The sequence below is a fragment of the Gambusia affinis genome, linkage group LG16 (assembly GCF_019740435.1).
Source record: "Gambusia affinis linkage group LG16, SWU_Gaff_1.0, whole genome shotgun sequence".
NCBI classification, from domain to species: domain Eukaryota; kingdom Metazoa; phylum Chordata; class Actinopteri; order Cyprinodontiformes; family Poeciliidae; genus Gambusia; species Gambusia affinis.
The window spans coordinates 2,885,676-2,908,341 of NC_057883.1; the positions used below are offsets into that span (position 1 = coordinate 2,885,676).

A 22,666-nucleotide genomic window follows, 5' to 3' on the forward strand; every position below is an offset into this window, starting at 1 on the left:
CCACCTGACTCACAGACCACCGATCCTGGCTTCAGCTCCAGCATCATTGTCACCATGGCGATGTCTGTGGTGTAGAGAATCTGGGTGCGGTGAGGCAGCGTGACGGTCCACAGCTCGGGTGTGGGGTGGAGCACATGTACCCACCCGCCTTTACTACAGGTTACTTTAGAGCCGTAGCGCTGACTGATGAGGTCTGTGGAATGGCGAATGACTCCGAAGCGAGTCTGTGTCTGAGCGCCGTGCTGCACTTTGACGGCTGTCACTGAGTTGTGGCCCAGGTGAACAATGGCAACATCCCCATCTTGGATTAAATCGGAATATTCAATGAAACTCATGGTTGGCAGTCAGTCTGGAAAACAGAGGTGAAGTATGTTATATCAAAAAGAGAAAAATCAATATGGCTGTTTGTGTAGGCTGGGAATGAAACTCAACATATAACCTAAATTAAGGCAAATTGGGTACAATATAAAACGTAACAAAAAGGTCTAAAACATAAACAAACCTTCAACTAACGCTTTTAAGGTCTTGACTGGGGACCAAAACTGCAACATTTGTTACTTTTTCAGCTGAGTGAAACTAACCAAAACCTTTGGACGAAAGATGTTCCCACCTCCCCCCACCCCCATCATCTATAGTGGTGCTGCACCAAAAACTACCAAAGGAAATGACACAAAAGCCTCTGAAGACGACAACGAGGACCATATTTGTTTCCTTCTTCATTAAGTGGAACAAAATGGAGTAGAGGTTGTAGAATTTCTCTTGTCTTTACTAAAAGACCACAGGTCATTTCTCCCATAGCGCTAGACTCCCACGTTTGTATTGAGTGTATTTACCCAGAATGCCCTGCGTTGCAGTCCACGGCCTGCCTTTTGAGCGGTCTCCAGTCGGCTTGACATTCTCATACACATTCAGAACACAACACAATTCGCTTCAACCAAACCGAGACCAAGGTTTATAGACGGACCAGAGTTTGCTTGTTTCAGAGTTCGACTATGTAGTCACATCTCACACTTTCTACGCAAACAATTACAATTCTGCAAAGACGCAACCTCATGTCAGAAAACCTGTTTTAAGATGGGAAGTAAAATATCCATCAAGAATTTTAAAAGTGTGTGGCTGAGGTGCATTTTGTAGGGAGAGGTTTAACCAATTGAGGATACGTCTATAACTGTGATCTTGAATCAAAAAAATAATACAAACTTAAACTTGTGCAGCAAATTCTTAGAAACATTCCATCCTGGAAAACAGAATGGGTAATAAATAAATACTGGCCTAAAATTAATATGGAGAGTACAACGTCTGTCCACAAATGTACTTTAAAATTGTTGTTAATTTTTTCAGGGTCTCCACCTCGCCCACTGTCACCCAATTACACTAGTGACTGGTAAAAAAACTAATCCAGGGGTGCCACAGGGGGGAAACGTTAGAACAATTACAAGAAAAAAAAAATGGGGGCCTGTCAATAGCAAAATTTATCATACTGTGTTTTTATAAGTTGTTTTTAGCAGTAAAAATTAAATGCTACCCCTCCCAAACTGAAAAGCACACACCCATATTTGCACTGAACACCCCCTGGATCTACATGAAGTGGTTCGTTCCCACTTTGTGCAGCAGTCAGTGGAAGACAAGAACAACTCTGGCATTCTTGACTATGCTGCCAAGGAAAATGATAGTCAGGTTTTAAAAAAAACAATGAAAAACTATATATATATATAGTTTTTTTCTCTCTTTCTATATATATAGAAAGAGAGAGGGGAGGGGTGGGGGGGACAAGAGTGTCAATTTGTAACTCAGTTTTTCTCCAAGAGAGGCAGGTAGACTGTGTGAGATTATCAACCATTTAGCATGGTTAGCTTGGCTACAGACTGTTTGCCTCCGTTTTACCAATATTGAATGAATTAAGGAATAAAAATACCAAGATATTCATATATTTAACTTGCCCCTGTACCTTTTACCACACTTAAGAGGTGAGTCAGTCAGCAGCTCTAACCCCAAAACCAGCATAAGCCCCTCTCCCCACCCAGTGAAAAAGGTGAGCAACACGGTTTTCAGTGACAGGCTAGTTAGCATCATTCCAGGGAGTCTGCAGTCTGTGTCTTTGCTCCTTTTACAATTACACAACAAAAACAATATATTTATTACTGAGAGAAATTCAAAAAATCTTTATGAAATGATAATAAAAAAAACATCCTCCTGTCTGGACCAGAGCCAGACAGGAGTCCTACTGTAGCTTGCATTTAAATTACGTCCAGCTTTCTGTTGCCACGACCCTGTTGACCTGCCCTCTCCTAAGTGAAATTAAAGCTGCAGTATGTAACTTTTCTAAAAATTATTATTTTTTTTACATATTTGTTAAGACTGACATTATGTTGTGACAGTGTGGTATAGAGATAATCTGATAAGAAATGTTTTACCTCTGACATTTCAGTAATCTAAAACTAATTTTAAAAATGTAAGCAACCTATTTGTATAAAGTATGCGGACTGTTGCATGTAAAATTTACAAGCAGTAAATATTGTGCGAGTATCAGTATTGGACCAAAGAAAGCAAGGAAGTGGCAGGCCTTTAATTAAAAGTTAATTAAATGCATCTTACAGTGAATAAATGACTTCTGAAGTTGTTTTAGTGAATACTAAAAACTTTTAGCGTCATTATGTCATATTGACACATTCGACGATATGTTGGTACTTCCACATAATTGCACAAATATGACTTTGTTTACTTATTTTTCACAGCATGCTGCGGACATCCGATTAACTGTGCAAATTTTCAAGCAAAAATATCGCTTCAAATTCCCCACATTTGCCATGGTAACCATTCTTTTCATACCACGCGCTCTGACGGTTAGGATACTACTACAGGCAGTTCTCGAAAGAGAGAAACGAAAAACTTTTTTTCTGTCTGAAAGGAAAAAAGAAAAGACGTCAAGATGTCAGAAAACATAGAGAGAATGTGAGTAGGATTTTTCTAACAATTGACTAAAGAGTGTCAAGTTAAAATTGCCATTTAAATTTCAAAAATCTAGTCAACTGGTAGTATTTCAGATATTGTTACTACCAGTTAAATTAAATCTAACGGTTTATTCAATGGTTTAGCTTCGTAATAGTTGACCCACTAGCTAAAGCAAATTAGTAATTAAAGTTAAATTATTGGAAACCTTAAACTGTCTGGGGATACAGTTGAGCAGTGAAAGATGGCAGTTTGTAAAAGACAAATAAAGTTGTCGGTTAGCCGCTAGCTAAGCAGAAAAAGTAAGCGTCTGTTAGCCGTTTGCTACCTGAAGTTAACGTTAGTTTCTAAGTCACAGTCTCTTACAATTTAATGTTATTTAATTACATTTCACAAATTACGTCAGGGACATAAAGAGGTGCAAGGCGTTTGCTAGCATGAGCTATTTTCACAAAACCGTTAAAAGATGAACGTTGAACGTGTTTGGAGATTTTAGAACATGAGCTAATTCAAGCGACACCGGTTTCCTTGAATGGTGGTACGTTTGACAAGCAAAATAGCCGTTACAAACTCAGCCCCTACCTTCTCCGAAGCTCGTCTTTTTTGGTTCAAACTAGCTTCAACCAGTCTGCATTTATACGTTAAATAAATGCTGCTTTTAGTAGTAAAGTGACAGCTATTGCGTTCATGGGCAACACACGTGGTGTTGTTTTCAACGGAAGTAACGTGAAAAAGCCCGGATGTTGATCACCCGGCAACGAAAGACCCCGGATGCGTCTCTGACGTCGTCAGTCGAGAACGGCGGTGACGTCAAAATGTTCAATGATATATTAATATGATCATAATAATACACTGGGCTGCACAGTGGCCACGCTGTTACCTTGCAGTAACAAAGTAGTGGCTTCACTTCGCAGCCTTTCTGCTCGTAGTTTGCACGTTCTCCCTGTGCATGCGCCTTTTCCACAGAGCTCCTCCTGGGAGCTATGGTCTCCACGCTGAGCCTCTGCCTTATTTAGCAGCCTTTCTCCTAAGACTGACCCACTCAGCTCCTCCAGACTAGCGGCAGCAGCAATTAGCAAACACCTTTTGGAGCTGTTCATCTGCTGAGGTTACCATAGGAACTACTTCTCAGTGCAACACTGGTAAGAACATTAAAGGCTTAATTAATGTTGTTGTGATGACATGCTGAAGGTGGAGTGAGGATATGGAGCAGTTTTCTAACAATTGAAGGTAAAATAGTTACTTTATTGTGCTGTAAAATGACATTATGTGCCTGGCAAATATGCAATACTGCCCCTTTAAGGTAGAAAGTGTCCTTATGTCAATAGTGGTGAATAATTGTTTTGGGAAGTTTACTGGCTTTTTCTAGTTTCTGTTTCTCATTCAATACACTATTTGTATATTTGTGTGTATTTATTTACAATAGTAACCTGACAATATAATTTTTTAATGACTAATTTTAAAAAAATCAGTTCGTTCTGCTTTGCACTGAATGACATCATAGAACTGATCTGGTCAGCTGGGATTTATTTATTTATTTATTTATTTGGGAAAAGGGGACTTGATTTTGAATACATAACGTCTCACGACAACATATAAATGGGTCAATAGGTGTAAACAATTTTTAAAGTGAGTTTAACTGTTTTATATATAAAAAAAATTGGAGAATTGGTTGCAGGAAGATTTGCTCCTGTTATTTTGGAAGTGACGGTAATATTCAGCTGCTAGTTGTAGTTTTCCTGCTGCAAATTACTGGAGAACAACGTGATTCGAGAAGAGCGGAAGTGATCGCTGCAGCCGCATTGACGCCTCCAATTGACTGAATGGACTACAAATAGTGGCCAATGGGAGCAGAGATTGTCATCTATAAAACCCATCCCAAGTGAAGGCTGGTCTGAGAGCAGTTAGGACGCCGCCGGTGGTGTGTGTGTGTGTATGTGTGTATGTGCGCTCTTCAGTCGGAAACATAGGGATCTTTGTATCAACTAGTAGTAGTAGTAGTACCCACCAAGCCCGAACACAACAGGTAGGGGATTCTTTTAATTCCAGTCCGTTTTATTTGGGCAGCTTGTCTTTTTAATTGTTTGGCTATTTATTTGGCGGAGGCCTCTGTTTTGACATTTATGCGTTTTTCACGCGGCTAATATGAAGATTTTTAATAGTTCTAAAAATTATAATAATAATAATAATAATAATAATAAAATGTTTTAAGTGATTTAAAATCTACCGTTGAGGTGGGGATTTTGTGTCGCTGCTTTTCACCGCCTCTCCCCTCCATCACCCGCCCAGGGAACAGCCATGCCTTTCGGAAACACGCACAACAAGTCGAAGCTGAAATACTCCTCTGAGCAGGAGTACCCGGACCTCAGCAAACACAACAATTACATGGCCAAGATCCTGACTGCGGCCATGTACGAGCAACTGCGGACCAAAGAGACACCCAGTGGATTTACTCTGGATGATGTTATTCAGACTGGGGTTGATAACCCAGGTAAACGAATAAAAAAAATAAAAATAAACAAATTGTTGCTTGACAATCAAGCCTGAATGACTAAAAAGAAAGACATCAGCTTTTCGGACTTCGACCTCAATGAGATAAACTAGGGCCAACATTTTCACATAAAAGTTTTATCACAAACTGCCATCTTGCCTTAAATGTACTTATCTCAGCAAATGTGCAAATTATTTTTTTTTTTACAGCAAATGCCAAGCAGATTACATAGTTTATGAATAACTGCCGCTGATAAACCCCAGCTGCTCTAAGGTTCGCGATGTCATCCATTTTTTGTGTAATATCCTACAGCGTGAAAAAAGGAATCATATTCCTACTCTGAAAAAAGAAAACGGGTGATCCAAAAGAAGTAGTTGATTTGTTACAAGTAATTAAATGAAGTTCCTCTAAGTTTAATATTTTTGAATTTCAATTAAATTGTCATTTTAAACAAACTATAGGAAGTTTGGCGAACTTCATTTGATTACATGTAACAAATTAAAGCTGCAGTATGTGACATGTTATGAATAAAAGCTTGTTACATATCTGTTAAAATTATATTGTGTCGGCATCTGAAAAAAATTGAGCTCCTCTGCCTGGTCCCAGTACTAACTACACTGCAATTACTCTGGTGCTCACCCCTTTCTGTTTGGTCTTTGCTAAACTCCAGCTGGCTTACCACAACATATCCTGTGACTAAGGCTAGTTAGCATAGCCACCAATGATGGCGGCTAAACAGTTTTTGTGGCTCTGATTGGTTGTTTTAGACCAGGAGCGGTGCATAGTGGCACTGGGAGGAAGTGGCGAGATTGATCTTTTCAATGTCACCCACTGCTACAGGCAAAAGAGAAGATTCTCTCTCACACTGTCACGACATGGTGACGGTTTTATTAAATGTAAAAATCATATTTTCATAAAAGTTACAAACTCCAGCGTTAGCTAAATTGAATTAAGTTGGCGCTCCATTCTCTTATCAGTGTAGTGTTTTGTCCATAAAGTGCTAAGTGAAGTGTAGCCTCACCCTGTAGACCGTGTTTCTGTTTAGCTCTGAGAGCATGGCCAAGCTGTCAATGAAGTGGCTCTCAGCTGAGGATGAGTTTCCAGATCTCTCTAAGCACAACAACCACATGGCTAAGGTCTTAACTCTGCCCCTCTACAAGAAGTTGAGAGAGCGGGTGACACCCAACGGCTTCACCATAGAGGGTGTCATTCAGACAGGGGTTGATAATCCGGGTACAGTAACAGTTCCACCTTTGAGCCTGATCAAAGTTGACACGTTGAATTGACAAGAATGAAGAACTACATATAGTGTAATTAATTCTTTTTTCTTTTTGTCTTGCGACGTGACGTTTCCCCGCAGGCCACCCGTTTATTATGACCGTGGGCTGTGTGGCTGGGGATGAGGAGACGTATGAAGTTTTCAAAGAGCTGCTGGATCCTGTGATTCAGGACAGACATGGAGGTTACAAACCCACAGACAAGCACAAGACTGACCTGAACCCGGACAACCTGAAGGTACTGGTACTTCACCGCAGTGGCGGGGGGAAGGGATGGGAACGATTCCTAAACAGTCTGTGCATCCTCTCAGGGCGGCGATGACCTTGACCCCAAGTATGTCCTGAGCTCCCGGGTCAGAACAGGACGCAGCATACGTGGCTTCTGTCTCCCACCGCACTGCAGCCGTGGAGAGCGGCGGGCCGTGGAGAAGCTCTCTGTTGAAGGTAGAGAGTCCTCAGCCTGGAGCTGCAGGGAACATGGCTACTGCTGGGACTCATATTATTTATGTGTGATTATTATGCTAAAAAAACCCAAAACAAAACAATAGATCCGTTTTCTGACAGTAAACCTGACTGGAACTTATTGTTGAAGGGAGGATGCCCTCTAGTGGTAGCAGTCTGAAAACTACAGACCCGTTCAATAAACGAGAATATTATTGGAAAGGCCATTTATTTCAGGAACTTTATCACCAAGTGAAACGTATTATATAGGTTGGTACCATACAAAGAACTATTTGAAAGCCTTTATTTGTTTTGCAATTTTACGTCAACGGTTAATACAAAAATTAGACTTAAAAAAAAATAGTACATCAAACAAACAAAAAATACCTTTTTATATAGAAAAGTGATATTATTTAATGCCTGATTTAAGATGCTTTTTTCCCCCCAAAAGTACTCTTAATTTGAAAAACGGGTCTAATCAGAACACATATTGTTACCTTCCTAAAATAAAGGCAAAAGTGATTTTTGCAACAAAAACAAAATCACTTTTGGCAAAAAAATAACGCAAACCATCATTTCAGGAAGATGACGATATTCCAGTTTATTTCATATGACCTTATAGTTCTGAGCTAAACTTTGTATTTCTGCCAGTCCTGCCTTCACGGTTAACACATTTTTTATGAATTCATAACCTGGTTTCTTTCTAGTGTGCCACGTTGACTGATCCATTATTTGCATGCAAACAGGCTTGAATAAAGCCAGCCCTGTGTTTCGGCTGCTGTCTGACGTGTGTCCTCTGTACCTGCAGCTCTGGCCGCTCTCAGTGGAGACCTGAAGGGGAAATACTACGCTCTGAAGAACATGAGCGAGGCAGAGCAGCAGCAGCTCATTGATGACCACTTCCTCTTTGACAAGCCCGTGTCCCCTCTACTGCTGGCCTCAGGAATGGCCCGTGATTGGCCGGACGCCAGAGGAATCTGGTGAGGATCCCTGTAATTCCAGATATCAGAATCGGCCGACGTTCCAGGCAGAGATTCGAATCTGCCGGTGTCTAGCGATTCGATTCAGAAACCCAATTTTTCTATTCAAACCGCCTAGAGATTCTGTTTAAATGATGTCACTGAGAGGAAAAGACAGTTAAAGGCAACGGAACATTTATTTAAAACCGTTCAATAAGGTTCAGAACAAGCTTCTTAAAGATTGGTGATCGGACAGAAAACTGCAATCGGTGCATCTCTGGTTCCAGACTGTATCAAGCTCCACCAGTATGTAGCTTCTGCATCAACCGAATGCAGGTTGATGCAGAAGATGGACATTCAACTTAAATCTACAGCAACGTTTCACATATGAAGTCATCCTAAAATACAATATAATTAGGCACAAAACTTTTTTTTAATTTTTTTTTATTTCAGGTTTCTGCATTCATCAATTAGCACCAGAAACATCCAGCAAAAGACAAAAAAAAAAAAGAAAAAAAAAAAGGCAATATTTTAGAGAATGTAGGCCTGTGTTGTTATAATCCATTTTTGGATCTCTTTGATCCATTTTCACTAAAAATCACCTTATCCTGTTCAATTCAGTAAGGTGCAACATATTTATTTTCACATTATTATTTAACAAAAATACATTTTCATGTACCCCATCCAAATGCTTTCAACTTGACAATTTTGACCGTCACGGCAAAAAAGTTTATAACCAAAAAACGTCAGCTATTTAACACAAACTGTTGAAGAGACTTTAACGGCATTATTTGTGTTCAGTGTGAAAGTACTAATAGGGCAGGTCAAGACAAGACAACCTGGATGGTTTTGGTTTGATAATTAATCTTCGACGTTTGTTTAACGGCTCAGAGGCAAAACCAAACGAAGCTCACTCTTTAAAAAAACCCAAAATGTAACCAAATTCTAAAACAGGAAATAAAATAATAATAATGTCTTTGAGATTTTTTTTCCCTTTTTCTAACTTCCATTTCTGCCTTTTTGGGAGAAAAATAGCTTTCTGCCCACATCCATCATCATCCACTAAAACTGAATTAAATGAGTTGGGACATTTCATTTCCTTTTGGGTATCAAAGTATTTTTGAATTCAATTTACTTTTTTTTTTCTTCCCTTGAATCTGTTTAAAGTTTTCTTCTGACAGTCTGTCTCACCTTCAACAGGCACAACGACAACAAGACCTTCCTGGTGTGGGTGAATGAGGAAGACCACCTGCGCGTGATTTCCATGCAGAAGGGAGGAAAGATGAAGGAAGTGTTCACTCGCTTCTGCACCGGTCTCACCAAGGTCAGTCGGGGATGTTTCCATTTCAGAACCGTCGTCTCGCTGAAAGCCGTCCGCCGACCTAATGTCTGACCTGCATCGTGTCGGTAGATCGAGACCCTGTTCAGGGACCGGGGCCACGCCTTCATGTGGAACGAACACCTGGGTTACGTTCTGACCTGCCCCTCCAACCTGGGCACCGGCCTGCGAGCAGGAGTGCATGTGAAGCTGCCAAACATGAGCAAGCACGCCAAGTTTGACGAGATTCTCTCCAAACTGAGGCTCCAGAAACGGGGCACTGGTAAGGACAGTCGCCCCGGCGCCGGTTCTTCTCCTCCTGTGCAGGCTTGTGTTAGACTCGCTCTTGTCCTCTCTCAGGCGGCGTGGACACCGCTGCCGTCGGCGGAGTGTTTGACATCTCCAACGCTGACCGACTGGGCTTCTCCGAGGTGGAGCTGGTCCAGATGGTGGTTGACGGGGTCAAGCTGCTGGTGGAGATGGAGAAGAGGCTGGAGAAAGGCCAGCCCATTGACAACCTGATGCCTACCCAGAAGTAAAGTCCTCCTAAAGAGGAAATAAAAGACAAAGAATACTCCTGTTTCTCCCTTTCTGTTCCTTTCTAACCACCGCTATCGTCCCTCAAAGCCCTGCACTCTGATTGGCTGCACTCCCAGTTTCACTTGTTGACTTGTGTATTTAAGATCTGAAATGCAATAAAAAAATGGTTTGTTTCAAGTTGAGACTTGTGATGTTCCTTAACCCAAACAAAGTGTTTTAATATGAAAGAAGAGATTTCAAATGATTTCACTGAGGGAAACAAGAAAGCCAACAGTCACACCTGACCCTGTGTGAAATTGCCATGTTTTCTCCATTTGTAGCTCACTCTATCTGAATTATTTTAATATGGAGCATGATATGTTTCCGCAATCTTTTAGCCCACTTCATGTTGAGTTCTTGATTCTACAGCTTTGGCTAAAACTGAATTCTTCATTTTCACATATGGTCATTGTCTGTTAGGACACCTGTTTTCTCTTGTAGGGATAAATACTAAATCCTATTTTTAAAACCGTCAGATTATCCTTAACATGTTTGATCTGAAACATGTACACTTAAAAGGGCAGTATTGTGGGAACATTTTTTGTTTTTGTTTTAGCTTTACATCATTATTCCTTCAGAAACACACCTGGAGTGCTGGCTTGATTTTTTCATGCATGTTTGGAAAAAAAATCCTTCTATCTCCCATGGCAACCATTCACCATTGACGTGCTCCTCCTTCGCACTATGTTCTCCAGCTGTTCTTCCACCTCAGAGCAGCCCCTCCCCCTGTCACCTTCAGACTAACAGCAGCAATTAGCAAACACCTGGTGGAGCGGCACATCTGCTGAGCTCATGAGCTACTTCTCTGTTCAACGCTGGTAGAAACGTTAAAGGAGCCATGTTGAGGAAATTTTTACAAAGACACAGACCCAACCAATTTCAAGGCGTTACATGAGTCAAATTTCTTAAGTCAAATTTGACTTAAGAAAGTCAAATTTCTTAAGTCAAATTTAATATGGATATATTTCATTCAATATGGATATATTTTTTATATCTTAAGGAAGTTACTTGATTGTGCTTTAAAATTGTACTATGTGCCTAGAAAATACATAACAGTGCCTATTTTAGGTCAAAATCCATACCACTGGCAAATTCAAGTTTAAAATTATTCAATCCTTTTCTCATAGGAATTGGAAAGATTTTATACATGGTTTTGGAAAAACCATTTTATATGTAGACATTTCATATGCATATGTAAAAAAAAAAAAAAAAAAAAAAAAAAAAAAAAGCAAGGTGACATTTGACTCCTCAGAAATAAAAAGAAAAAATCTGGCAGTACGGTACATCAATCAACCCTTCTTGTGATTGACCAGATATCTGCTAATTTTCACTGATAATTTGATTTCTTTGAGGTTGGAGGGTTTCCTTAGATAGGGTGACCAGACGTCCTCTTTTTCCCGGACATGTCCTACTTTTCAGACCTAAAAAAATGTCCGGGGGGAATTTCAAAATCGTCCGGGATTTTGGTCAACTGCCTCAAAACACATTACATAGCTTACAGTGGATTGTGATTACATTGCCACTCCGTTCCACTACTCCATTCCAGGTTTCTTTGTATGGCAAAGAAATCGGTAGCACGTGTGTCCGCCGATTCTACCCCCCGCCAACAAAAAAAGAAGTGTCCTACTTTTCAGAAACCCAAATCTGGTCACCCTACCTTAGAACAACCTTAATCTTTAGTATCCAAGCTAGGACTCCTTGGTCATCTACCAAGAGTCATATCTAAACCTTCCCGACGCTACATGGGAAGCGGTGTGTGTGGGGGGGTGAGCAGGTATAAGCTCACCTTGAGCCCTCAAGTCTCCCGTTTCTCTCAAACTCGGTTGAGACTCTGAGAAGATTCACAGAGGGAGTCAAAGGAGAAGAAAACAAAACAGATTGTGGATTGTGAACAACAGATATAATTTCTAATCAATTTCAGTGAATGGAAAATAAAAGAAAAAAGAAAAAAATAAAGTGTGTGAGGGAATAGTGAGCGACGGTGAACCACCACCAACACGTCACTGCTCAGTGAGCAGTGAGCTCGTCTGTTTTGGTTCAAACTAGCTTCAACCAGTCTACATTTATACGTTAAATAAAAGCTGCTTTTAATCCCGCTGTAAGCGCGAGTAGTAAAGTGACAGCTACTGCGTACAAGGGCAACACACGTGGTGTTGTTTTCAACGGAAGTAATGTGAAAAGGCCCGGATGATGATCACCTGGCAACGAAAGACCCGGATGCGTCAGAGGCGTTTCGCCACCTTTCTCGTCACCGGTGACGTCAAAATGTTCAATGATATATTAATATGAACACGGCCATTCACTGGGCTGCACAGTGGCGCAGTCTGTACGCTGTTGCCTTGCAGTCAGAAGGTTGTGGGTTCGCATCCCGGCCTTTCTGTACGGAGTTTGCATGTTCTCCCTGTGCATGCGTGGGTTTCCTCCGGGTACTCCGGTTTCCTCCCACATTCCAAAAACATGACTGTCAGGTAAGAATTAATTGGTCTCTCTAAATTCTCCCTAGGTGTGAGTGTGTTCCCCTTAGACAGAGATGAATGAATGAAATAAAAAATATTTTTCATGATTATGTTAACCGCCATATAGAAACGTAATTTGTTTCCAAGAGGGAAACTCCTCCCACAGAGCCTCCTTCTCAGGTTTTTGCCAGGTGACTGTTAAGGAGTTTGTCCATGGACAAACAGCAAATAGGAACTTTGCTCATTTTTTCTACGGTAAAATTAATAAACAAACAGAGATTTGATTTGAAAAATATGCACGATTTGATAAATCTCATTTTTTTAAGTTTTACTTTTAATGGCTCTAGTGGCCTTTATTTGAAAGGGGTCAGACAGGAAAGTGGGAAGACAGACGGCAAATGTCACCAGACCAGGATTCGAGCCTGTGAGGAAAGAGACCTCATAATGTGGGTTGTGCTTTTTCCCTGTACCACCACAGCACGCCTTGCAGAAATTCTTTGATCTCCTGTGGCAACCATTAAGCTGGAAGGACCTAGATCCTTCCAGCTTAATGGAAGGAGCCTTTCTCTTACTTTGCCAGAGTAAGGCAAAGCGCTTACTCTGGCCAAGCAGCGGCTTTTCCACAGAGCTCCTCCAGGGAGCTATGGTCTCCAAGCTGAGCCTCTGCCTGATTTAGCAGCCTTTCTCCTAAGACTGACCCACTCAGCTCCTCCAGACTAGCAGCAGCACCAATTAGCAAACACCCGTTGGAGTGTTTCTTATTGAAAATTACCTGACAATTGAGGTTTTTAATTACCAATTTTTAAAAAATCAGCTCGTTCTGCTTTGCACTCAATGACATCATAGGAGGCACAAGAACTGACCTGGTCAGCTGGGATTTGGAAACAAATATTTCAAACTAGTTTTTGTTGACCGTGATAATGATGTAGTTGTTGCTGAAGGTGTTGGCTGCACTGCAGGTGGAGCTAGCTGATAAAATGTGGCTCATTGTGTGTCTGGCGGTTCGTTTCAGGGAAGTGGCAGCTGATGCAGCAGAAGAGAGGCATCTGGACGTGGAACCATGTTTTGTTTTTGTTTTTTAATTTTGGAAAGAGGGACTTGATATCTAAACCTAAATATGCCAGGTGTATGAATAATTTTGGGCCTTAAAGTCAAGAATTAGCTTTTATTTTCTCTACAGCATTGTACAATAGATACATAAACTGATTTCATGTTTTTGGCTTTAAAGAGGAGGAAACTTATTCATATGAATGTGAGCATTTAATCCCACTTTATTTTTAATCCCAAAATGTCTGAACTTTAAAAGTAATTAGTCCTGCTGGTTCTGGTCCAGTGATGAGACGGGATGTTCAGGTTGACAGACGCTTTAATGGAGACATGAGTGAACCTTAACCATGTGGGCATTAACATGGACGTCCCATTATCTCTAACCTTTAACAAAATACAAAAGAAAAAAAAAATTAAAGTGTAGCAGTGAAGCCATCTTGAAAGCAAGATACATTATTTACACAAGAAAAAACAAAAAGCTACATCTTTTTTTTTTTTTAACCAAGAGGGAAAAAAAAATAAAAGGTGAAATAAATAAGACCAGAAATGCTTTTTTTCTTCGTTTTTTTTCTCCACATTCACAGCATGACAAATCATTTTCAACTTGTTAATGGCGACCCCTGGTGGTCAAAATAGACATTAGTAGATAATTCAGTAATTATTGCCAAAAGCCTGTATCTATACATTATAATGTTCAATACATACTGTGTTTTGTTTTAAAAAAGGAGACATTTGGAAACTGCTACTTGGATGATTGTACAGCTTAAATACCTCTGAATATAGAATTTATTTAGATTTTTTTTTTTACTTATACTTTTAAGTCCTTTTGTTCATAGTTTTAAGTCGTTGGCAATTTTGGAAGCAATGTTCTTGAAAGCGATGGACGACCCGGATATCCTTTTGAAGCGGACGCCGTTCAGGGAGAGACGGGGGAGCTTGCAGACCTCCATCTCCCACTGGACCAGGTTCTCGGCCCGCCCATCGCCATGGACGCAGAGGAGCAGGAAACTCTCTTGCTGTTCGTAGTCGCAGTTGTTGGAGTCGAGCACCTTGCGGATCTCTCTCATGATGTCGCAGGGCTCCATGGAGCTGGTGGTTCTCATATTCCAAGTGAATCTGAGGGAGCGGGGCTTACTGTCTTTAATTTCCCCTTTCTGATCCCCAGGTACATGGCGACTGTGGGGAGAAAGACACGGAGGAGAGCTTAGCTTAGATTAGCTAAGAATAAATAAAAATCCTGCTGGGATTGTTTGCAACAAATCCTTCACAGAAGTGACTTTTTGTTTTTTTAGGGGTGGGGATGAATGAAACTATAAAGTCTAATAAAGCTGAAGTTTTTCCTATTGTGACCTGAGCCTCTCTGAGCTCAGTTTATCTTTATGTCACATTTAGGTTCCAGCACAAAGTTGTGAAGCCTTTAACTAGACAAAATGTAGTCAACAGTCATTACAGCTTGTTTTAATTTTTTGCTTGTGAGACCAACATTTTTTTTATTCTAGTTTAATGGTAAAGTTAAATCTTATTTTAATAATAATTAAAAACAGTTTTAAATAATCTAGAACCATATTTACTCTCTTGTTACTTTTACTACATTTTGTCTGTGACTTCCAAACTGAGAAAGGGGAAGTAAAAGAAAATAAAACAGACTGAAGCCATTTGTGAAAAACCCAGAATATCACTGCAACATTAAGATTTCAGAAATAAAAAAGTTGTTTAACTGTTGATAAGATGTTTGAAACATAAACGTCTTCATAACTGACAACTGGAGATTAAAAACTTATTTCTGATAGGAAATGACAACAGCATCTCTCAAAAGATAATGTAAGAACTTCAAAGAAGTAACTTTAAACTGTTTATAACATTCCTCAATAATCAATACAAAAATATCGACTGGCTTTAAAGCAGTCAAACTTTTTTTAAATCTATTTTTATTTCTGATTAGCTCTTTCCATGTTTCCTCATGTAGCAGAATCTCCACGTCTTCTTACCGTCACTAATTTATAAGATCAAAGGGATTCCTTCAAAACATGTATTTTAAATAACAGTATCAAATCTTTTTTAACTTCAGTATTCTAATATATGTTAGTTTTATTTGAAATAAATGTATTTTGATTGTCTTTTGCGTCGTTTTGATTTGAAACCCCAGTTATTATTGGCTTAACATTTAAATCTACTTAATTAGTATAAAACACAAAGAAATTCTGGTGGTTTCTTCTTCTCTGGCTTTATAAACCAGAGAAGAAGCAACAATAACAACAAAAAAAACATTTCTACTTTTCATATCCATTTTTTCTTCTAAATTACTAAAAAAAAAAAAAACACCAAAAATTAACATTTTAAAATAGTTTCACTAAAAACCCCCCCACTGCTTTCTGGGTTTTTCATAAATCATGTAAAGGAAGGTTTTTGGAGAACCTCAACAGAAACCGGAGACATTTCAGCAGAATTAAAGGCAGACTTTGAATCTTCAGCTAGCATGCAGCGTTAGCAGAGCGGCACGTCACACAGCCATGCAACCGCAGCAACAAAGCTTCAACAACACACTGCTGCAACTCCTACACACTCAGGGCAAAGCAGCGCGGGCCTGACGCTACATGGGAAGCGGTGTGTGTGTGTGTGTGTGTGTGTGTGTGTGTGTGTGTGTGTGGAGGGGGGTGAGGGTGTGGGGTGAGCAGGTATAAGCTCACCTTGAGCCCTCAAGTCTCCCGTTTCTCTCAAACTCGGTTGAGACTCTGAGGCGCAATGAGAAGATTCACAGAGGGAGTCAGAGGAGAAGAAAACAACAAAACAGTTTGTGGATTGTGAACAACAGAAATCATTTCTGATCAATTTCAGTGAATGGAAAAGAAAAGCGAAAAGAAAGTGTGACGGAATACGTGAGCGACGGTGAGCCACCACCAACACGTCACTGGTTAGTGACGTGATCTCACTGCTCACGTCACTGAGCAGATGAAGCGGCCGGGTTTGCAGTCAGCGTTTGCTACCTCAAGTCAACGTTAGCTTCCAAGTTATTTAATTACATTTCAAAAAATACTTCAGGAACATAAAGAGGTGCAAAGCGTTTACTAGGATTAGCTATTTTCACAAAACCGTTCAAAGACGAACGTTGACCGTGTTTGGAGATTTTAGAACATGAGCTAATTCAAGCGACACCGGTTTCATTGACCGGTGGTACGTTTGACAAGCAAAATAGCCGTTACAAACTGAGCCCCTACCTTCTCTGTAAGCGCGAGTAGTAAAGTGACAGCTACTGCGTACAAGGGCAACTTACGTAGTGTTGTTTTCAACGGAAGTAATGTGAAAAGGCCCGGATGATGATCACCAGGCAACGAAAGACCCGGATGCGTCAGAGGCGTGTCGCCACCGTTCTCGTCACCGGTGACGTCAAAAGGTTCAATGATATATTAATATGAACACAGCCATTCACTGGGCTGCACAGTGGCGCAGTCTGTACGCTGTTGCCTTGCAGTCGGAAGGTTGTGGGTTCGCATCCCGGCCTTTCTGTACGGAGTTTGCATGTTCTCCCTGTGCATGCGTGGGTTTCCTCCGGGTACTCCGGTTTCCTCCCACATTCCAAAAACATGTCAGCCAGGTAAGAATTAATTGGTACTCTAAATTCTCCCTAGGTGTGATTGTGTTCCCCTTAGATAGAGATGGATGAATGAAATAAAAAATATTTTTCATGATTATGTTAATCGCCATAAAGAAACGTAATAAAATTCAGATACTTTGCTCTCCAAGAGGGAAACTCCTCCCACAGAGCCTCCTTCTCAGTTTTTTGCCAGGTGACTGTTAAGGAGTTTGTCCATAAACAAACAGCAAATAGGAGCTTTTCTGTTTTTTTTTTTCCTACAGTAAAATTTGATTTGAAAAATATGCGCGATTTGATAAATCCTTTTTTTTAATTGTGAAACCAACTTTTTTTTTTATTCCAGTTTAACGGTAAAGAAAAATCTTGTTTTAAATAATCTTTTACCATATTTACTCTTTTTTTTTAACTCATAGTTTTAAGTCGTTTTTCTTTTAAAAACACCAAAAATTTACATTTTAAAATAGTTTTACTAAAAACCCCCACTGCTTTCTGGGTTTTTGATAAATCATGTAAAGGAAGGTTTTTGGAGAACCTTAACAGAAACCAGAGACATTTCAGCAGAATTAAAGGCAGACTTTGAATCTTCAGCTAGCATGCAGCGTTAGCAGAGCGGCACGTCACACAGCCATGCAACTGCAGCAACAAAGCTTCAACAACACACTGCTGCAACTCCTACACACTCAGGGAAAAGCAGCGCGGGCCTGACGCTACATGGGAAGCGGTGTGTGTGTGTGTGTGTGGAGGTGGCAGGTATAAGCTCACCTTGAGCCCTCAAGTCTCCCGTTTCTCTCAAACTCGGTTGAGACTCTGAGGCGCCGTGAGAAGATTCACAGAGGGAGTCAGAGGAGAAGAAAACAAAACAGATTGTGGATTGTGAACAACAAAAATAATTTCCGATCAATTTCAGTGAATGGAAAAGAAAAGCGAAAAGAAAGTGTGACGGAATACGTGAGCGACGGTGAGCCACCACCACCAACAAAAATAAATTAGAAACATAAAGAAAGATGGAAGAGCTGGCTTCCATTAATGCCAGTGAAGAAGAAGAGGAGTTGAAAGAAACCAAAACGGTGAGGGTTGTTTGTCAGGGAGCAACGACAGAAAACAAAAACACGGCGGCGGTGTTTCAACCCAAAACAGCAGCAACCAAGCAGGTGGGATGAGAAAAGGAAGACGGAGAAGCTGCGAAAAAGTTCTCAAAAGTCGACGCCTGATTGAAGAGGTTAAGACTGAAGATCTCATGTGTCAATTACTAAATGTTATCAGGATCATTTGGAAAGAGATCAATGGTTTTAATTTGCTTAGTTAGGAAACGTCAGTGAGCAGATGAAGCGGCCGGGTTTGCAGTCAGCGAGACGTGAAGTTCACAGTCCAGTCGACGTGTGACTGCGACTGCAGAACGCTAATGACCCAACATCTAGTCCACCGGGAGGTGAGGAAGACACCCTGGGCTTCATCATCCGGTTCCAACTTGTGTGTCTTAAAGGGGACGTTTAAAATGAGCTCAGTTTCTGATTGAACAACTTGAGAATTACATGCAGGACTTTCCACCGTCCGTATGAAAACAAAAACGACAACAAAAAAAACACCCCCGCAAGACTCACGTCAAATACCAGCAGCTGTAAGCGTCTACTTTACAGAATTAAAAAATAACTGTGTGCTGACTGACTGCAAGATTGAAACGCGTGTGTGTGTATATATATATATATATATATATATATATATATATATATATATATATATATATATATATATATATATATATACATATACATATACATATACATATATATATATATATATATATATATATATATATATATATATATATATATATATATATATATATAAGAAAAAAAGGACAACTTTAAATCTAGGGATGCACTGATCCACTTTCTCACTACTGATACTGAAATCTGAGGTTTAGTTTCAGCTGAACTGACCTAAAACAATTATTCTTTTCTTTTTAAAACAGACATAAATGTACTGAATTACAAATTTATTTCCTAACTCTGCACCAGACCAGCTCACTGAAATGCACCGATATAGCTGGTCAAACATGGAAAAACAACTTTAATTTGTTCTCAGTGTAATTAGGAGTAGAGCAGCTGATAGGAAATAAATTGACAAAAATTGACAAACCTTTCACATGGTTCAAAAAGTGAAATGAGAAATTCTAAATTGAATGTAAAAATAAATAATGCATGAGGTTGCTCAGTGTAGAATTACACTGAATAGATCTGCCCTTATGGATCGGGAACATCGTCACAGATTCCCGATGTAGAACTTTTTTCAACATCAGGACCGATCTATATATTAATATGAGATCGGTGCATCTCCAATCTAATCTGTCCATCAATGAGCCGGACTGCTTTACTGAAATATTACTTGATTTAATCTGAGATGATTTTATCTGCTTGTGTGAAGAGACGCTGACAAATTTAATTTTTCCTCCCTTCAACTATTTTCTCCAACTGTTTTTTTTTCCTCCATATTCACCAAGAAATCAGTGCTGCTGCCGATTTTCAGCTCCACTGACAGACAGGAGCCACCCTGCGGTATCCATGGTTAACTTCATCTATTTTCAAGCACAGAATATGTCAGAGGGCATTTAATAAAAAAGGAAACTATTTTTATTCCAGATGCTTCACGCTGGTGTGTGTTCGTCACGTTACGTATTTGATGATTCATACTCAACTCCCCAGTCTGTAACAAGTCGTGTTCTGCTTTAGTGTGGCTGGTTGTACTGGCAGAGAGGCGAGCTGACTTCAGCAGATAACAGGAAGGCTGATCATCACAGACAGATGTGAACCGACTCCAGTTTTCAGGCAGACCGGCCTATTTTGACTTTGGACCAACTCAATGTTTTTTTTTTTTTTTTACTGAAAAATTAAAGTTGTTCAGTTTGCAACAGTGGGCTGACTGTTAACCGAAAACATATAGATGTAACCTGGTGTGTTACATCTGCATCAAACCTCTCACAGCAAAGTAAAAGAGGACAGCGGTTGACCCTCTGACCTTTGCAGAGGGAGATAAGATCGGCTTCACGTGTATTGGCCGATTGCAGATAAAGGAAACCTGGGCTGATTTATCAGTTCCCTCTTAATTCTAGCCGTTTCTCTATTGTACTATTTTGAGCTGTTAACCTCCGGCTGTCATTAAACACGATGGATTTGGAAATACTTGGCAGCCTCCTGAAAATCTGAGGTGAAATAATGATTTACCTCTTCTAGAAAAAGCTGCAGAGATCCCTCTTTGTTGCAACCCTAAATGTCCAGTACGCTAAAACAGCTAAAAAACATCAAGTCCAAATCATTTTGCCTTTAACACAGTAACAGTCATATTTTACAAAGTCTCTCAACAGTGTGATGTCACCGTGGCAACCTAAATGAATAATGAACTCAGAAATAATTTGCCAGACGTCTACTGACAGTTGATCAAAAACATCTTTCTGATGGCGCTCACGTTGCTAAAAGCGTTTAGATACAGAAATAACATCTAAATAATGCAACATCAAAACTCCTCTGACAGGACGGGTGTTCTGGACAGGCTCCCATCATGCACTGCAGCGCAGAGGAAACAAACAAGACGTGTGGAATGCTACATTTTAACATCTAAAAGGTTAGGGTAAGAGGACAAGTGAACAGACGGGACTGACAGCAGGTCCAAGGCCAGCCAAAATGGCGCAGAAAACAACAACAACAACAACAAAGAAACACTACAGAAGGAGGAGCAACGTCTGAAAACCAGACTGTTCCTTTAGAGATTTCCTTAGGGACAAATTAGGAGATTGAAACAACCCTTACTCTAGATCTTCATCTTCCTACAACTCTCTATATCTTCTGCTCGAGAATCTGAAAGAAAGAGATCGGAATCTGAGGAAACTGAAAAAGCGGCAAAAAAATAAAATAAAGGAAAGAATATTCAAATGAATGACATGAGGACGGGGCAAAAAAATAATAAAAGGGGGAGGAGGAAGCATGGCAGGATGATGAAAAAGGAAGGAGGAAATAAAAAGAGAAAAGAAATGAGGAGAGAAAGAAAGCAAAGGGCAGAAGACTTACTAAGGGTCTTTCCTCCCTGGGTAGAAGGGTTGGCAGGCCCTGTTTTGGCTATCTGCCGTTTGGCCGGGTCAATACTGACCCTGGGCAGAGAGGAAGAGCAGCAAGAGGGAAAAGTTAAGGACACGAGAAGGTAAGAAAGACAAAAAACAGAAGCTGTGAGGAGAGGAGAGGAGGTGACTCAGCCTAAAATGTCCTGAGGAGGAAAAAAAAAAAGGATGAAAACTCACTGATCAAGTCCCAAGATGTGAAGAGAAGTATGGAGACTCAGAGCTGACAAAATTTAGTAAAAGGTTATCAGACAGGTCAAAAACTACAGAGGGGGGATAAACAGCAACACACCTTTTACTACATTTTTTCACCTCCGCAGACATGAGAACAGAAAAAAGGGAAAGGTGTTTGAGTGAGACTGGAACAGAGCAACAGGAAGTCCTGCATCGTCATGGAGACGGAGGTTCCCAGAGCAGCCACCGGAGGCCGCTGTCGACCTCAGGTCAGCACCCCAAGAGTTCGCCAGTGGCTGTGCTACACTTTGTGCTAAACATGCCACAGTCTAAAGAATGATCCAGAAAATGATCCATTTTTAATCAACCCAAAGCTATCGTTACGTCTCGTGAAGTCAACATCACTTCGTCTTTTATGCCTTCTGAAGGAACCTGTCCGTTCTTTTAAGTCTCGACAGATGACGTTTAAAGCCTTTGCAGAAGGGTGGAGGGGTTAACTCGCCTCTACAGCAGGGGTGTCGACTCTTTCATTTTGGGTTATATCAAGATCCTGAATGTTCCCAAAAAGCTGATAGTACCAGAATGTATTGATAAAACAGATTAAACTGTAAATACCAATAGCTCTCTCTGCTTCCCTTCTTAAAATTAAATACCGAGTCAGTCCCAATCAATCAAAATCACTGATTTTGTGGTGCTACTTTAGAAATATTTTCATATATATATTTGATATTTGCTAAATCTCACCGTATCAATTGTGGACGAGAACCTATCAAGTAAGGCTGAGGTAGAAGGGTAGTAGAAGAAACAAATACTGCCACCTGCAGCTGGGAGTTGGCATCACTTCAATCTGATGTTCTTGACCGTTCTTGTGGAATATTTGCGACAAACTCACAATCACGCATTACCCCAATAAAGTACTGGGATCTGTTGATTTTGTGTGAATTTCTGCTTTGCTTTGATTGATGAAATTACATTTAAGCACACTTCTTATGAAACTTGGGCTAATTTTTAGCTTATATTTTATGAGCTTATTTAATTGAGTTAAATTTCTTTATTTTTATTGCGACTCAAATTTTAAGATTAATCTCTGAAATTTTCCAGAAAAAACATGGAAAGTTTGAAAAGTTGAACATTTTTGACCATTCAAACTTGGGCAGAGGCTTAAAGGGCAGTAGCCCAGGGCACCGATTGTTTGGGGACCACAAAAACTTGGACTTCTTCTTTAGTTATGAATGCGTTTCAAAAATATTGTGCTTTAGAGGTGAGCGATATACT

General features: G+C 40.1%; 3 protein-coding genes across 23 annotated transcripts in view; 1 reads left to right on the forward strand and 2 right to left on the reverse strand.

The window, feature by feature from the left end:
* The window catches only part of trmt61a (tRNA methyltransferase 61A), a 22,765-nt gene extending 18,390 nt beyond the window's left edge, over positions 1 to 4,375 (reverse strand). Inside the window, exons 1-2 of the mRNA XM_044142933.1 lie at positions 3,532 to 4,375; positions 5 to 349 (exon numbers count right to left, since the gene is read on the reverse strand). Of these exons, the coding sequence (XP_043998868.1) occupies positions 5 to 335 (331 nt within the window). The 5' untranslated portion in view covers positions 336 to 349; positions 3,532 to 4,375. The remainder of the gene's footprint in view (positions 1 to 4; positions 350 to 3,531) is intronic.
* ckba (creatine kinase, brain a) lies at positions 2,829 to 10,152 on the forward strand. Of its 2 annotated transcripts, none has more exons than XM_044142921.1 (8): positions 2,829 to 2,952; positions 6,486 to 6,673; positions 6,801 to 6,955; positions 7,029 to 7,161; positions 7,967 to 8,138; positions 9,318 to 9,441; positions 9,529 to 9,718; positions 9,796 to 10,152. In XM_044142921.1, exons 1-8 carry the CDS (start codon positions 2,930 to 2,932, stop codon positions 9,972 to 9,974), a joined length of 1,164 nt encoding a protein of 387 aa, XP_043998856.1. In that variant the 5' UTR covers positions 2,829 to 2,929; the 3' UTR covers positions 9,975 to 10,152. The 2 variants fall into 2 exon arrangements, with proteins under 2 accessions (XP_043998856.1, XP_043998857.1); XM_044142922.1 differs by lacking the exons at positions 2,829 to 2,952; positions 6,486 to 6,673 and adding exons at positions 4,816 to 4,975; positions 5,239 to 5,440.
* A 3,666-nt stretch (positions 10,153 to 13,818) lies between these two features.
* The window catches only part of mark3a (MAP/microtubule affinity-regulating kinase 3a), a 49,113-nt gene continuing 40,265 nt past the window's right edge, over positions 13,819 to 22,666 (reverse strand). For 5 of the 20 annotated variants that reach the window (XM_044142825.1, XM_044142821.1, XM_044142824.1 and 2 more), the window contains one exon: positions 13,819 to 14,693. In XM_044142825.1, the coding sequence (XP_043998760.1) occupies positions 14,348 to 14,693 (346 nt within the window). In that variant the 3' untranslated portion in view covers positions 13,819 to 14,347. Of the gene's footprint in view, positions 14,694 to 16,204; positions 16,250 to 17,871; positions 17,917 to 20,912; positions 20,961 to 21,170; positions 21,251 to 22,666 lie in introns of those variants that run through there. The other 15 variants (XM_044142816.1, XM_044142812.1, XM_044142815.1 and 12 more) reach the window with 7 other exon arrangements.

Excerpts from the sequence above, each read along its gene's own strand:
- ckba (XM_044142921.1), top strand. The coding sequence starts at position 2,930 with ATGTCAGAAAACATAGAGAGAAT. Across the intron at positions 6,956-7,028 it reads TGAACCCGGACAACCTGAAG|GGCGGCGATGACCTTGACCC; the intron begins GTACTGGTACTT and ends GCATCCTCTCAG. Across the intron at positions 7,162-7,966 it reads GGAGAAGCTCTCTGTTGAAG|CTCTGGCCGCTCTCAGTGGA; the intron begins GTAGAGAGTCCT and ends CTGTACCTGCAG.